Source organism: Rhinolophus hipposideros (genome assembly GCF_964194185.1).
Source record: "Rhinolophus hipposideros genome assembly, chromosome: 11".
In the NCBI taxonomy this organism is placed as follows: Eukaryota; Metazoa; Chordata; class Mammalia; order Chiroptera; family Rhinolophidae; genus Rhinolophus; species Rhinolophus hipposideros.
The window spans coordinates 40,378,768-40,395,702 of NC_138057.1; the positions used below are offsets into that span (position 1 = coordinate 40,378,768).

Genomic DNA, 16,935 nt, shown 5'->3' on the forward strand with positions numbered 1-16,935 from the left:
ATTGTTTCATAGCAATTGGCAGACTTTAATATTTAAGAAAAATCAAGTTCATCATACACATTAAAAATACAGGAAATTTCATGCAGACATGAAGCTTCCAGTTCAACCTTTGTGGCAACTTTCAGAATGAGAATTACATATAAATACAGTACATTTTACAGTTCTCAAATTTCATAATTTTATACTGTGATTTATACAGCTTCTCTTTATTTTTTACATATTCCACCTTTGCTAACTTGATTAACATACCCTGACCTGCACCATTTCAGATTATGGAGGAAAAAAAAAACCCCAAAACCCAGCAAGCACAATGATCTATCTCCTTCCACTTTATTAAAATGGTTGAAAACATTTGTGTATAGACCTAATTTAAGAAAAAAGTAAAAAACTTTAAGGCTTACACACTTAAGTAGGACTACACATAAGAAATACAAAATTAAATCCTCCAGTGACACTTCTATTATTGATTAATACCATAATTTTCAAGTTTAGAATATATTAACTGCAAAAGCTATAAGAGAAAAAAAGCAACACAAATTTAAGTAGAACATTTAAAAAAGTATTCATAATAGGGAGAAATTAAAAACAAATAAAATAATTGATTTCAAAATTAACTAAAAGTTAAGCTATAATTTAGAAATATAAGTTTTATTAAAGAATAAAACCAGATAGAAATTTTTAGTAATAAAGCCAACCCATTCAGTGTCAATTTGTTTCTGCCTGAGAAAAAACAAGATCATGTGTTTTGATATAAGCTGTAAAGAAGTGAATACTAGTCAGTGAATAAAAAGCCTTTCTAAATTACTCAAAACAGTATTCATTCTTCTTTCAATGGATTTTTTTTAAATACCTAGGTTCCGTTTGAGTCTCTTCTTTCTTAAAAATAGTAGTAATAATAATAATAATTTGGGTCCCCTCCCCCCTCTGCCGGCAATTTATTTCAAGTTCATTCATGTGATAGATAATAAGAATTCCCACTAAACGATCATCTGCCAAATGTTGAGGGACACAAAAAAGAGAAACAGTTAAAAAAAAACACAACTCAACAGGTTACAGTATTCCTTCCCTAAATTGACAAATCAAATGAACTTCATGGAATCCTTTACTGCATAATGGGCATAAAGACCACAAGAGTTCCCTTACTGTATGCAGGAAGGCTCCTACTAGCATGATGCCAAATTGTGTAGTGATTCCACAACCTTACTGACCATAACGTTTTAAAGATTTACAAGTATGTTTTCTTATTAAACCATGATATTTATGCTACCAGCACATTACTGAGATTAGTCTATCTAATCCAGATTGCCACAGAGGTCATTTAATTCCATTGCCATCATCTGTAAAAATATTTAAGAGTACTTCCTTTTCTCCAAGAAAAGATTAAAACATTAAATTTGTCACCTCAATTTTCCCAGCTACTAGAAACATAATAATAAACATAAAAAAATACAAAGGAAAACTCCCTCCAATAAAGATCTGCTAGAGGTAGAAATTTAAAGCAGCTTATACTGTTTTAGCCCCAGGTAAACAAAATTGGTGTTAGATCTGAAATTATATTAATGGGTGCTGCTTATAATATTGAAGACACAGACCACAGGCAGTAGTTTATCCCTGAATTTCACATTCAAAATTTCCCCAAATTAATACCTTCATGACAGTTTTCACTAGTATACAATTGTTTTAACAAAAAAAAGTTCTTGCTTTTATAATCCAGGTAATCTATACTTGATTTTAACCAAAAGGCTGAGAAGCGCTAATCCAAGTAATCTAAAGACAAGACATTATTGCAAACATCTCGCTGACTCTACTCATAGTTTGAAATCCCACATTTATAATGGGCAGATTTTATTCTTATTTCCCGTTTCCTACAATACCTTTGACAGAGGCTTTTGTGCCTCACTTAGAATGTTGAGATCTTCACGCATTTCAGAGTGATCCATGATGAGTACGCTGTCAAAAGCGTTGAGTTTAGTGTGGTCAAAAGACTAATTTCCCGGTTACTTGAATGCATTTTACTGGCCGGCCTGTGACCCTATTAAATTTATCACTTCATAAAAATGAAAGTTTTGATGGTTCTCTAAATTCAGCTGAGCTAGAAAAAAATAATTTGAATAATAAAAGAATAGATACATATTTAATGTATAGATTGCTTAGGTCCAAAGTGAACGAAAGTCTCAAGTCCAAATGTTGAATAACAGGAGATCCTTAGACCCTTCTATTAGGTTGGTGCAAAAGTAATTGGTTTTTACCATTATTACCATTATTTTTTACCTTTTAAACCTCAATTACTTTTGCACCAACCTAATATTAATAAAAATAACATGTGCAATGCATACAAAACAAAAAAGGAGATTACTACAGACTTCAATACTATTAGGATGGCAGACTTGGAACGGACAGCTTCATGAAGACACTGGAGATATTTTCCTACTAAACGACAATCTGGGCTTCAAGAAAAAAGTATACTTGAAGACACTTCCTCCATTTTCACTTGTGTAGTACAAATATGCATGGCATAGTTTATTTCTGAAAAAGCGACAGACATATTAAGAAAATAGATGCTATTTCTAAATTTTGTTAGGAATAAAAAGGCACCACTGATTTGAGGTTGTGTCCTGTCATTGTGATAGTTATTTTTGAGTTGTTTATTTCAAGATTTGCTCTTACTGAACTATTTTCCTGGTGATATCACTTGAGACCCTTATTGTGGTTTACGCACCACAAACAAGACACATTCATAGTAGTATTTCATCATGGAGAGATCATTCACAGTATATGTTGACAAGACAGATTCTTTTTCCACCTGCAATGCAAACGATGATGATGACCATGATGATACCACTAACAAATACTGGGCACTTATAAGTGGCCGGTGCTGCTTTACACATATTCTGGATATTAATTCATTTATCACACACAAGTACCCCCATAAGATTGGTACTATTAATAATCCCACTTTACAAAGAACAGGTTGCTTGAGGTCACACCTCCAGTAAATACTAGAACTGGGGTTCACACTCAGGCATTCTAACTACAGAGTTTGAACTCTAAGATACTATAATAGATTGCTTCTCTTTATCTTTAAGAATTAACCTGCTGTTTATTTTTTAAATGAATGGAATGCTTCTAAATAAACATATAACTAAAACATAATAGTCAAAGTATCATGAAACCTTATAATAATGAACATAATAAAAAAGGCCTGAACGGTACAAAAGCACATGTAGTAAACAATATCCCTCTTGCACCTGCCCTCCCACCTCCATCTGCTTCCCCAGAGCCTCGTCTCCTTGGTATCTATCAGTCTACAAAGGCCAATATTATGATAATGGTCAGCTATTATTCATTGAAAGGCGATTACACCAGGGATATAGTTTTCCATTTACATATACATTATCCCAAATACCTCTAATTCTAAAACTACTATTTTCACTTTATGGATGAGATAATAGAGAGGTTAGGAGGTAAAGCCAGTAAATGCCGTAATATTACCATGCCCGTTTAAGTTCTTTGGAAGTCAACCTTTGGCAATACTTCATTCCATCCTTACCTCTAGCTGGAATCCATACTGCAGAACAACGTTTTTTAGATCCTCATAGCTTAATTCTATGGAAAGTTCATTTGCCAAATTTTCAAAGTGGTACAGCAGAGGACCTATGGTTTAAAGACACTGAATGAATTACTTGAATATAAACATATACTAGTAGCTGTGTTAAGACTCCAAATTGAATAATAAGTCAGGTAGTGGATGAACAAACATAAAAAGGAGAAATAAAGAACATTTACATTTGCCCAGGACATATATTCTGACCCCTGAAACCTTGGCCCAGTAATTGACATTCAAGTGCTCGGCCTACATTCACGTGAGTATGTGCCTCTAGTATACCAGCCTTGTATTACGTTCTCTACATCATGGGTCTTACACCTGTAACTCTTAGTTACTGAAAGATTAGCTGAATCAGAGAATAAGTCCTCAAATTCCAAAGGCATGCTGTAATTACAATTCTGTAAGTAAATGCAAAACTACGGTTAAAAACTGGTTATCACGTGAAAACAGAGACGTGTCCTCGAGCTAGTGGGTTTTGAGGGGGCCAGTTACCGTGTTTCCCCAAAAATAAGACCTAGCTGGACCATCAGCTCTAATTTGGAGCAAAATTAATGCAAGACTAAGTGTTGCTCCAAAAGACGCATTAGAGCTGATGGTCCAGCTAGGTCTTATTTTCGGGGAAATAGGGTATATAGGCAGGTATTCCTGGAAGAAAGATGTGACACTAAGCTGTTTTTTTAAATGCAGCTCATATCCTGGCTCCAACCTAATGTGTTCATATTGGCAAGTCACTAATTCTGCCCCATCTGTAACATGACTTTAATGTGAGATAATATGCAATACACCTGGCATATAGAAGGCAGTAAGTAAACGATATAGCTATTAATAACTTTTTTAAATGACATTTTCCCCTTTTCTATTCCCTCATTCCATATATCCAAAAACTATCAATTGACTCAAACCAGATTTTCCAGTCTTTTAATCTTTCACATTTTTTCCAATCCATCAGCTTCATCCAGGCAACATTATCATTCCAGTTATATTTTAGAACTAATCTAGACAATCTTCTCTTTATCTTTTATTGGGTTAATTATAAATCCATGACCAACTCACCACCATCACCTCCCCACCCCCACTCCTCATACAGTGTGCTAATTACAGAAGATAAACATAACAAACAGGACAAAGCCTGCTTCCAAAAGGCCCACCACTCTGTGGAACATACTTAGGGTTACAAAATTTGTATTTGTCTCCCCTTTTTTATTCTACAAAGACAGTAGGAAAAAATGACTACAAATGTGATTTACATTATTAGTGCTTTTTTCAGAATATAACGTTCCCCTATCAATCTACTCTATCAAGCTTAATTCTTGTTATTTTTTTATTTTTTTAAGGAGGGCACAGCTCACAGTGGCCCATGTGGGAATCAAACCGGCAATTTTGGTGCTACAAGCACCACGCTCCAACCAACTGAACTAACCGGCCACTCCTCTTCTTGAAATGTAGAGCTTCAAAGCAATCTTTCTAGTTCTAAAAGCGTACCCTGTTCCCGCTCCATTATTTTAAAAGTCTCCAACAATATTGTTTTATTCAACCTACAAAAAACACCCCAACAATTGTTACATACTCAGACCATATTTTACTTCTACTCATGTTGTGTTCCACCTAGAAAGCTCCAACGCAAGCTTTAGCCATGCTCCAAACCCTCGCTGAAACCAATGTTTACTATGACCTGTCCTAGTTTCCAGCCCTAGTGCTTATTTCCTCAACACAGCATACTTTAAAACTCATTTAACGCAGTGGTGTACTTCTGATTCCTTTTCATGTAATTACCATGGTTTTTTAAATTACAAGCTATATAAGTGAAAATATGTCTTAACTTTCCTTTGAGTCCACCATAATGCCCAGCATAACAATGAATGTACAGTTAAACAGATAGTCTCCTATTACAAACAGTACTTCAATATCTCTGTGCATATTTCAGATTTTTCCTCACAAAGACATTCTTTGAAGTGGAATTTCCAAGTGAAAGAGAATAAACATTTTTAATGACTTGATTCAAACTGCCAAAATGTTTTCCAAAAAAGATACAAGTTTCACTCACAATTGCAATGTTGATTACTTGCTTCCACACCTTAGCAAAAGGTGGGAATGCAATGGTACAGTCACTTTGGATAATAGGTTGGCAGTTCCTTGTAAAATTTTACATACACATCCCATACATGACCCAGCAATTCCACCACTAGGTACTTACTCAAGAGAAACAAAAACTTGTGGCCACATAAAGATTTGTACACAAGTGTTTACAGGAACTTTATTCATAATTATAAACATTTGGGAACAACCCAAATGTCCGTCAACCAGTGAATGAATAAATAAAATATAGTATATCCACACAGTGGAATATTACTCAGCATTAAAAATAAACAAGTTGCTGGTACATGGAAAAAAATGGATGAATTTCAAAAGCATTATGCTAAGTAAAGGAACTCAGACACAAAAAACAACTTGCTACAGAATTCTATTGATATGATATTCTGGAAAAGGAAAAACTATAGTAACAGAAAACAGAACAGTGACTGCCCTGTATTGGGATTGAGAGGAGAGAATTGAGTACAAATAGGCACAGGGAATCTTTGGGGGATGGTAGAAATGTTCCCTGTCTTGATAGAGTAATGGTTACACGATCTAGCTTTTAAAATGCATCAAACTGTACACATTAAAAAATGGTGAATTTTATTATATGTCAATTATATGTCCCAAAAGATCTGACTTGAGAAAAGACAATAAGCATTTTTATTAAACAGAATATTTGCTAATTTGTCAAGGGGAAAAGGATAGGCCATACATAATTTCCTCTGCATTTCCTTGAGGGAGCAGTTTTTCATACTTATTATAGTCACCCAGTTTTTAAATAAATGTTTACCAAGCACCTAGCAAATGCCTGGCATTGGATATATGACGATGAATGAAACATGGATACACTCCTTAAGGAGTTCTTTATTTTCTCCTCTCGTGTCTCTTCGTATTCTTTTAGTGGACCTAAGAGAAGGAGGAAACGTGTTTTTTTTTTCTTCCTGGACCGTAAATATAATGCAAGCTCATAATAGAAAGCTGAGATGACATAAAAAAAGCATAAACATAAAATCAAACCCATTACAGATAACCACGTGAAAGCTTACTGCGTCTCCTTGCAGTCTTTATTGATGCATTAGTATGAGACATTATATATGTAGTTTTGCATGGTACCCTTCATTGGGAACATTTCCCTATTCATTAATTATTTCTGGAAAATTACTTTACTGTACGGCTATCCTATAACTATGTATCCATTCCATCACTGTTAGAAATGTAGGTGCAGTTTAAGTTTTTGCTGAGTATGTTTATCCATTAACCAGTCTTTAGTCTTTACCCATATCTTATTTTCCTCTGACAGACTTCTGTAAGTATAATCAATCTAACAAAAGTATGTAATAATGAATACAATTATGTAATAGCCTGGATGGCAAATATTTTAGGCTTTGTGGGTCACAGTCTCAATCACATATTCTTATCTTTGTCTCTGCTCACCCCTTCAACCCTTTTTAAAATGTAAAAAATACTCTTAGCTGGTGGGCTATACAAAAATAGTCTGCAGGCCAGATTCAGCCTGCAGGATGTAGTTTGCCAAACCCAGACCAAATGTATGAATTGTTAAGATTTTTCCGTGTAGTATTAAATTGTTTTTCCTGAAGGATGCTTTACTATATTCCCACTAGCAATATATATACAAGCACACCCTACCTCACTGTACCTTATCTAAACTTTAAGTAAAAAAATTAAAAACCTACTCAATATGATAGGTGAAAAAACGGCATCTCATTTTTATATTTATTTGACCAGCAATGAAGGTGAATGATTTTTCTCCTACATGTAGTTCATTTATGTTTATTGTTTTATAATTTGTACATTTATGTTGTCTATTTCACTTCTGGGTAGTTTTTTCTTAAGGACTTTTCCCCTTTCCAATGTTTTTTTAATTAAAAAAAAATAGAGCTCATTGTAAAACAAACAAGCAATAACAAAATAATATTAAAATACATAAAGAAACTTTTGTTTCCTGTAAAGGCAGATTAGGTTATTCAGACCAACGCTCCTACAGAAAACAACTAAAACTGGTATATGAGATTTACTTTAAAATCTTAAAAACATCAAATACCTGGCAAGTTAAGAAATTACCAGGAACCCAGAGAATTAAGTAGAGATAAACCTATATGCCATTTTTATAGCAAATATCTGAGGGTATTTGACTATCCAGATGAAACTTATCTACAATTTGACCAAAAAGAAAAAAAAAAAATTAAGTTAGTTTCAGGTGTACCAATGTGACAAATTGTTTAGGGCAAGGGGACAAAAGAAAAAGTTCTGAGCCTGCCCAAGGTAGTGAGTCTGATAGACCACCCAACATTATAGTTGGAATCTTAAGGGCTATCTTTAAGGTCAGAGGAAGAAATAGGCAAATTTACTTCTATCTTGTAAGCTGAGGGGACTGCAGGAAAAGCTGACTTAGTGCTTACTAAATAAGGAGAAAAAAAACAAAAAGAGAAGCATTCCAGAAATGTAAATCATGCTTTAACCCTAGGATAGATTTGCAGGCTAATGTTACATAATATGGGTGGTCCAATAAGCTTCAAGTCCTGATTTTAGTTTAATATTTTAATTTAATTTAGAATTGATTATTCTTTTGTTCTGATCTGATCTGACAAGGGTCCAATCTTCTGGCAGATATAAATGCAAATTCCCTTGAAGAAAAACACCTTCAATCTAAGCCTCAGGATATCCCCAAAAGTGAGTTCTCAAGGGCAATGAGCAATGAACAGTTAAGGTCAATAGCCCAGGGAAACAAAGAACTATGAGCAAGAACCAGCAGAAAAAGGAGAAAGCAAAAATTGACCTACAAAAAATTGAGATATTAGAATTATCAGACATAATATATTCAGCATTTTCAAAGAAATAAAAGACGATCTTGAAAATATATGCAGGGAATAGAATAGAAAAATTTTTAATGACATAGCTGACCAAAATGAAAACAAACAGAAATAAAATATACAACTCCAATTAAACGTTCAATGGTTATAAAGACGTTAGACATAGTTAAAGAGAGAATTTGTAAATGGGAAGACAGTTCAGAATAAAGTAATCTAGAATGCAGCACAGAGACAAAAAGATAGCAAGTAAAGATAAGTGGTTGAGATATATGGAAGTTGGGGCCGGCCCTGTGGCTCAGGTGGTTGGAGTGCCCCGGTTCGATTCCTACATGTAAGCCGCGCCCTCTATAGCGAAGATTGTGAACAATGGCACTCCCTGGAGCTGGGTTGCCGTGAGCAGGCACGGGCTGCTGTGGGCTACCAGGAATGGCCAGCAGCCAGCAGACAGTGAAAACTGCCATGAACAGCAGCCTGACAACCAGCGACCGACTGCCTCACTGCCTCAGAGCACGCGGGGGGAGGGGGCTAGGGGGTTGGCGGGGACCAAGGCTCATAATACTCCAGCATGGGCCAGGGAGCTGTGTCCTACACAACTAGACTGAGAAACAATGGCTTGAACCAGAGTATGGGGTGGGGGGGAAGGGGAGGTGGAAGAAGGGGGGGGGGAATAAGACCCAAAGTTTGAGATAATATTGATTATATTTTACAGCTAGCTGATCTCATCTACTTACGGAGTTCTAACACGAAGTTTGGAAAATGGAAAATGCCTACTACTACCTGTAGGCTTAGTCCTACTGGTAAAATCTCTGGTCAAGTCAAATCATTATAAAAAGCACTGGAGACAGAACCCACCAACAAAACAAATCCAATCCTGAAGGTTAAGGACTCCAGCAATGTATATCTGACTTCTATGTAGTGTACTAACTCTCATGTCTTTCTTCACATGGATTATATATCTCACTAAAAAGGGCAACTATATTTATCTTGATATTATCATTATTCTCCCTTTATTTTACAGAAAGAGGATAAAACTGTCAATTTCCCCAAGAGAGTCTGGAGAGATCACATCACATTCATCATTGGATTTCCAGAAGTAAAAAGTGTTTTGCATATATGAAACTATACTTCTGTTCTTTCTTAAACTCAAGGTTATCATATCTACTCTTTTCCCAGTTAATATATGTATTGGGAGGAGTTTCCATGGGAAAGGTTAAGAGCTTTCCCTCAAATATTTCACTATAGAAAGAAAAAAGAACACTCTTTTCTTAACAGGACTGCCGTCTCCCTAAAGTAAGGGGTGGGGAAGATGAGGTAATGACTATGACCAGATTAATAATTAGTACTCTTTGAAATTATGACTTCTGTGAGACTGACCTAGTATGAATATACAACTTTTGAGGCTTCCACTGGTTTTGGAAGCACTAACGAAGTCTAGAGGAACTGCACCATTAATTAGGCTGCAGTCTAAAGAAAACTGCAGAGATTGTAAAACATGTACAATTATAACTTTCGTGGACATTTGGTACTGTGAAGTTATCAAATGTAGGATAGCTATAAGTCCTCAGATTAATGTGTAAAATCCTAATAAATACTGAGGAACTTACCTAGATTTATCCAAATTCCACCTGGCTTGAGTATTTTCCATATTGTGTCAATATAATCAATTACATTGTGAGCTGTGTCTATGAAGAAACAGGTAGCAATACAGTCCCAGGTATCTATTTGAGGAAAATCAAATTACTACATTTGTAATGTTATTTTGACTTTTAATTAATTCCATAAATGTACCAGTTATCTTATACACATTAATATTTCATTTAACTGCAATGATATAGAAGCTAAACTCTTCTAATCATCAACTATAATCAAGGTAACCAAATAACATGAGATGCTTTGCAATTCATGTTTTTATTAATAATTTGATAATCAATTTGGAAAACATTTTTGATAACTTTTATCACTATATATCTTTACCAAATGATATTTATAAATTTTGTTTATAATCTATTCAACTTCTAACCTTCAATTAACTACCAATTCTGAAAGATTTCAGAAAGATTGCATGGACTTGTTGACACCTGAAAACAAGTGGCATCAAAATACTTAGAACATCCATCCATCAGTTCTTCAGAGACTCTCTAGTGAAAATCGGGAGCGGGGCTGGGAGGTGGGGACAATCAAAGTAGTGAGTAGAAACCCAGCAGAGAACACTTTGGCTCTTGGAGGCTCTGAGCTGGCACATGGATATAGACTGAACTGAAGGTGGGTGTCTGTACAAATGCTGGTACAATAAAAGCACTATATCCAACCATGGGTTAACCTTCACCCATCTCTCTCAAAACTTGCTCCAAAAGAAAGCTACTTTTCCTTGCCAAAGTGATGTTTTCCATTATTTCACTTCTATTTTGAGACCTCAGTCTGTAACTTATCCCCAACACCTAACATCTTCCATCTCTCTCTACCTTCACACTACAAGTTTTCCCAATGTCAGGGTTCAGGGAAAAACAAACAAAACCTTTACTATCTTGTGACTTTCCTGCTTCAGTCCCTGCCAGACTTCCTGTCTCTCTCAGAGTAAAACTCTGCCTCCACAAACCCTCTCCAACCTGATCTTCCGCCACTGTGCCCACTGCTCACTACCCCCTCAGCCAAACAGCCAGACAAACTCTCTTGTTCTGTACTGAGCAGAGCAAGCGCACTTCCAAACCCCTCATCCTCCTTTCCCTTGCCATTCCCTGTCAGCAAAGTTTCCCCCAATGTCTGAATGCCTTGCCTCTTCACTGGTCTCAGGTCTTTGCTCCATACGTTTTTCTGTTTCAGTGCTACTGTTAGGAAGGCCTTCCATGGTAACTCTGTATGCAACAGCAGCCCCTCCTCAGTCCCTCATTATCTCATCTGAGTTTTCTTCCTCACAATAATTTCTGATTGCCTCTCCCTATGAGAATATATAAGGTTCCCCGTGTACAGGGACTTTGATTTGCTCACTGCTCTTTCCAATGCGTAGAATATATCTGCCACTTAGCATGTGCTCAACAAATATTTGTTAAGTGAATGATATGCTGACATCATTACCATCTCCTGTTTTCAAATACCTACTTCGAGTTTCTTCATTAGTTTGCCTGGCTGAAGTCCATACTTCGTAGCCTGATTATAAAGGTCCTCCACAATCTGGAATCAACCTACTTCTCTAGCCATAGCTCCCATTAAATCTCCAAACCAACCTCCCTTTCCCTTCCAGTCAGGCTGCTCTACCATCCCCAATTACCTTCTTCATTCGAATCTCTGTACCTCTACCTGCCTGAAATGCCATTCCTCCTTATCCTTCAAGTCATGGCCTCTTCACAAAGAACTCCCTTCTCACATTAACCTACTTCCATCTTTATTGCACTCATTACTTTTAAACTTTGTTTATATGTTGTCTTACATTAATAGACCCAACAGATTCTAAATTGCTTAACTGCGGGATCTTATACTTCTATGTATTTCCCATCATTGCCTTACATATACCTTGAAAATATTCTAAATTGTCACTGAAGTATATACCTCATATTCTATCATCAAAATGAATGACCAAAACTTTGGCTTAGTATAAAATTAGCTCATTAAATTCAGAATAAAGGACAAGAGCTTCAAAATGCTTGCTTTGGACTTACTGCATTCTGAGTATATCTCCTGAAAATCTCCTGCTGTCATAGAAAAGTTAGAACCAGGAGGAAGACTGTGGGGGTCAACATCAGGGAAAAAGATGGGTCGAATCTGATCGGCTGACCTCCGGTTATTGCTAAACTGATGGATCCAGGGATACAGCTTATATTTATTAATTTCAGAACATCTGCAAAATATGAGCATAAAATTCAGTGTTAACTAAATATTTTACCAAGAAAAATCTACTTTAAACACTAAATTATAATCTGTTTGATTGAAGGTTTACTTATATAATTCATTAATACTTAAAAAAATGTTACCACTACACCCCACCCAGTTATCTGAAAATGCACACATATATGTGGATGAGTAACCAATCATGAATTGAAAAACAGAAAAAAGTTAAATTCAGAGATATGTTATCATTCAAAGTTTTAAAAATGTATTTCCAAACTTCAAACTCAAGTAAAGAACAGTCAGAGTATTTTTTTCAAAAATGGCATATGGATTTTGTTTGCTACCTATTTTAATTATTTTGTACACCCTTTTCCTTTTTACTTTCTCATCATCCACTAACTCATACTGCCACCAAGACAACATATTATTTAAACAGGCAGCTATTATTTTTTCTCTAACACTCCTCTTCTGGCTTACTAAAAGAGGCCACATAAGTTCTGAGAGATCTTTCCAACTCAGTCATGTGAGCTTATTTGGCCATTTTATAAGAAGTTGATTAAGGGAAAAAAGTTATAATTGCTACACTGTACTCTTATTCCACTGGAGAAACAAAGAGTGAAGAAGTTTAAGGAACAATGAGAAAATACTCCTTCCTGGATCATATTTAGTCCTAAAATTCTGCACAGAAATCATTCACGTTCATAAAATACCAAATCACTTTCTAAAGTCACTTAACCATCCTGTTCAAAATTCTGTTAACTAGGCAACTGATTAAAATAACTGTATAAGCGATTTGATAAATAAGAAAAATCTATTAAATACACCACAATTAAACACTATATACTTATCTTCAAATTCAGAATTGTTCAGAAATAGGTAAATCAATCTGATTCTGAGAAATTACTATTTCTAGCAAAAAGTAAATTAAATACCTGTTGAGTACAAAGTTGGAAGAAAAGAGCATAAAAAAACTCCATTCATTTCCTTGACAAGCATAACCTAGCATAGCTATTTCCCAGGCCAGTCTTCCTAGTCCAGCACCAGGTACCAGAATATTTACTTTAGAAGGATCCCTGAAATGAAATAAGGCAATTATGTCCAACCCCTTAAAGAAAAAAAAAAAAAAAAAAAGACAAAATCCACATTAACAACTAGAAACTTAGATATTTAATAAGAATAAGCTCACTCAAGGCTCTGACTACTTAAAATTGAGACATGCTTCTAAATATTAATGAAAAATAAAGGTATAAGGATTATCATATTTTCAGATGTCGGATGACGGTTTTATTCACAAAATAATATTTTTCAGAAAAAATGTCACCTTATACCTGAAGACTAATAAAGACACACATAGTCCTAGTAGCTGTCACCTGAACAACTGTCTTAGGAAGACAAATTATCCCAAAGAGATCCCAATATATACAAAGAGATTGAACAGAATTATTTTATCATGAGACAGTAAAACAAAATACAACTTTATTTCTAAATTCTGTATCTAATACAATGGTTATGTAATTAAATAGATTAAATACATATAAATTTTAACGTGTCAGGTATATCTTTAACCAACTGAGCTAACCGGCCACCCCAATGCACATCTTTAAAAGCTTATTATTTCATTTGGCAAAAGAATTGGAGGAGGGATATTCTAGTGGGGAAAATGAGAAACTGCCTTCTAATTGAGCATATACAGTACAACGACAAATATATCACACCAAACCAGAGGAATACAACCAAACTGTTCTCCACTTATTAGCATCACTCTACCATAACTTTCCTTTGCTATAAAACCCACTATTCCACTTTCAAACTGCTAAAAATCAGCCTTAGCAAAGCAAGGACCTTTCTCTGGGCTTCTGGGAAATCAATATAACCCTAAAGAAACTAAAACAGTATTCTTACAGAAAACCAAAGACAAATGTGTGTAATCCACTGTCATGTCAATTAAAAAGGAATTTCATTATTGTCTGTATCCCCCCAATTTAGCTCACTAACCAAATCCAATTTCCAAATCTACTCCTATGTACAATTCTTTTCTATCTTTAAACTACAGGGTCTTTAAGTTTGGTGTGATTCAAACAGCAGCAGGGCTGTTTACTAGAAGCCCCTATGATAACCTTTGTACTTCCCACTTTGAAATGAAAAAGAAACAGAACTATGGAGCTTTTGAAAATTCTGTCTACAAATAGAGTAACAAGGGAATTTCCCCAGGGTCATTCAGTCTTAAATATCTATATGTGGAACATGTATTTGTATAAAAACCTTAACAAAGTTTATTTAGTTTGTATCACTGTTCAATTTTACATATACAGTAAGGTATAAACTGAAATTTGTTAAAAAATGATTTGATAAATAGGCTTATTAAAATTAGTAAGACATCATTTAATGCTTGATATGAGCAAACTAATGCCAAGGTGCCATGTAATAGTTTTCACTAAAATAAAATACCTTCTTCTTATTCTAGATTATACATGTAAGTGTGCATGTTTGTGTGCGTGTGTGTTTGAACACTAATTTTTAATGAAGAGAATGGGTACATCGTCTCACTTTGTTCAGGCTACCTATATCAGTCATCTAAGAAAAACATACAAAATTTTAATGTTAGAATTTGAAAAACTCCTAGCTGTAGAACTCTGGGCTACCTCTTACATAAAGAACCTGCCACTATGGCACCCACCCAGGACTCTCCCATTTTCTACTCCCAGCAGACCCATCCAAACTCTTAACTCTCCAGAATTACCTTTTTCAGTTCCCATTTTGCCCAATCAAAACATGCATTTCTCCCAAGTGGCTATTTTCAGCTTAGAATTTTTTAAAAAATGAAAGGAATGCAACAGAAAAAGGATTAGCAAATAAATTCAGAGTACTTAAATCTTTATAAAAATAATCACTAACAATCAATTTCTGAATGGCTGATCATGAGTGAAAAATTGCCATGCAGGACCATCTAAATGAATCTCAATGGCATGGAGTGAAAAAGCCCATTTCAAAAGGTGACATCCTATATGATTCCATTTATGACATTCTCACGAACACAAAACTCTAGTGTGATAGATTAGCAGTTATCACAAGTTAAGTAAGGGTGGGGAGTGTGTCAATACAATGGGAAACATGAGGGTTTTTTTGAGGGGTGATGAAACTGTTCTGTTTCCTGTTGGTGGTGGTTATGAAAATCTACGCATGTTACATCTCATTGAACTATACACCAAAAAGGTAAATTTTATTGTTAATTAAAACAAAAAATACCATGGAGAAATTAGAAATCACGTTAACTTTAAGGGAAAGTTTTGTTAATAATGGTACCAACAATGATTTTAACTTAAAGAAAGTTAACTTTATTACTGCTACATTATCAAATTCTCCCCTACTAATCAGGGTCATAGGACTCTCTACCCCCACCTTGTGGCAGGAAATTTCTGTATAAAACTGCTGTCATCAAGCCCGGGAACACAAGAGCCTATCAAGGCCCTAACGTAAGGCCCTTGGGTTAGTAGAGAGCTACCTGTTATTTGTTATTATGGCAAAAAGGATCTCAGTGAGCATATGAAGGGAGACATTAAAACAAACTCTCTAGAATTGAAAAAATGATCAAGAATTAAGCAATGATTATGCAAGATGGAGATAACTTTTCCTTAAATCTTTGTTCTTAGCTAGTTTTATTTCTCATTTGGGTCTTTATATAAGGCATATTAACAGCATAATGGAAAGTCCCTCTAATTATAATATATATGAAACTAAGTTACTCTAAAAAGCATTTTCGGCTATGGATCCTTATAAAGTCCAGGACATTTCTATGAAGGTATTTCTGTGGAGAATAAGAGAAATATAAATCTAACTACAGACCTTTAGGGTGAGTTGACTTGAAACCCAGAGAAAACTTAGAAAACCAGGAATAGAGACATATAATTAACATATGGTTCAAAAATCAGATATTGCCTGCTCGGGATTCTTAGCAAAAGCAAGTAAACAAATAAGTTTACCTAGTTATTAAGGTCCAACTATGGAGACGCAGTGTACTATAAATGCAACACCCCTGGATAATAGTGGAAAGAGTTTATTTCATACAAGCAAGAATGGAGAAGAATACATTTGTAAGGACAGAACAGAGAGCCACTGTATCGTAAGAGGCTGTGGATCACGTTTGCATAATCCTTTGTGCTCCACTTATTTTACCAGCAGTAAACGTTCTTGTGAGAGGTTTCCTTTTTGGACACAATGATTTTGACATTGCAGTTACAAATCAGCAAATTCCAAAACAAATTACTTTCTCTTGTTGGGTCAACATGATGACACTTAGCTGACCCCTGGTGGTAGAAGTATGCACTACCTTCAAGCACCAACAGGATTCATTCAGTTCTAATTGAATCACAGCAACTTACTGTCCAATACAGTTAAAAACCGCTAAACTACTTGTGGCTGGCTACTTAACACTTAAAATGTGGCCAGCTCTAATTGAGATGTGCTGCAAGTATAAAATGATACCAGAATCCAAGCCAGTATAAATAAAGGAACATAAAGTATCTCATCAATAATCTTGTATACTTGTAAGTTGAAATATTTTAGATATACTGGGTTAATAAAGTGTATTATTAACTTCAC

General features: G+C 35.1%; 1 protein-coding gene across 3 annotated transcripts in view; it reads right to left on the reverse strand.

Moving 5' to 3' along the window:
- Positions 1-16,935, reverse strand: part of CARNMT1 (carnosine N-methyltransferase 1) — a 40,237-nt gene continuing 23,302 nt past the window's right edge. For 2 of the 3 annotated variants that reach the window (XM_081066500.1, XM_081066502.1), the window contains exons 4-8: positions 13,269-13,409; positions 12,168-12,346; positions 10,119-10,232; positions 3,551-3,654; positions 1-2,803 (exon numbers count right to left, since the gene is read on the reverse strand). In XM_081066500.1, coding sequence (XP_080922626.1) covers positions 2,702-2,803; positions 3,551-3,654; positions 10,119-10,232; positions 12,168-12,346; positions 13,269-13,409 — 640 coding nt within the window. In that variant the 3' untranslated portion in view covers positions 1-2,701. The remainder of the gene's footprint in view (positions 2,804-3,550; positions 3,655-10,118; positions 10,233-12,167; positions 12,347-13,268; positions 13,410-16,935) is intronic. The other variant, XM_081066501.1, reaches the window with a different exon arrangement.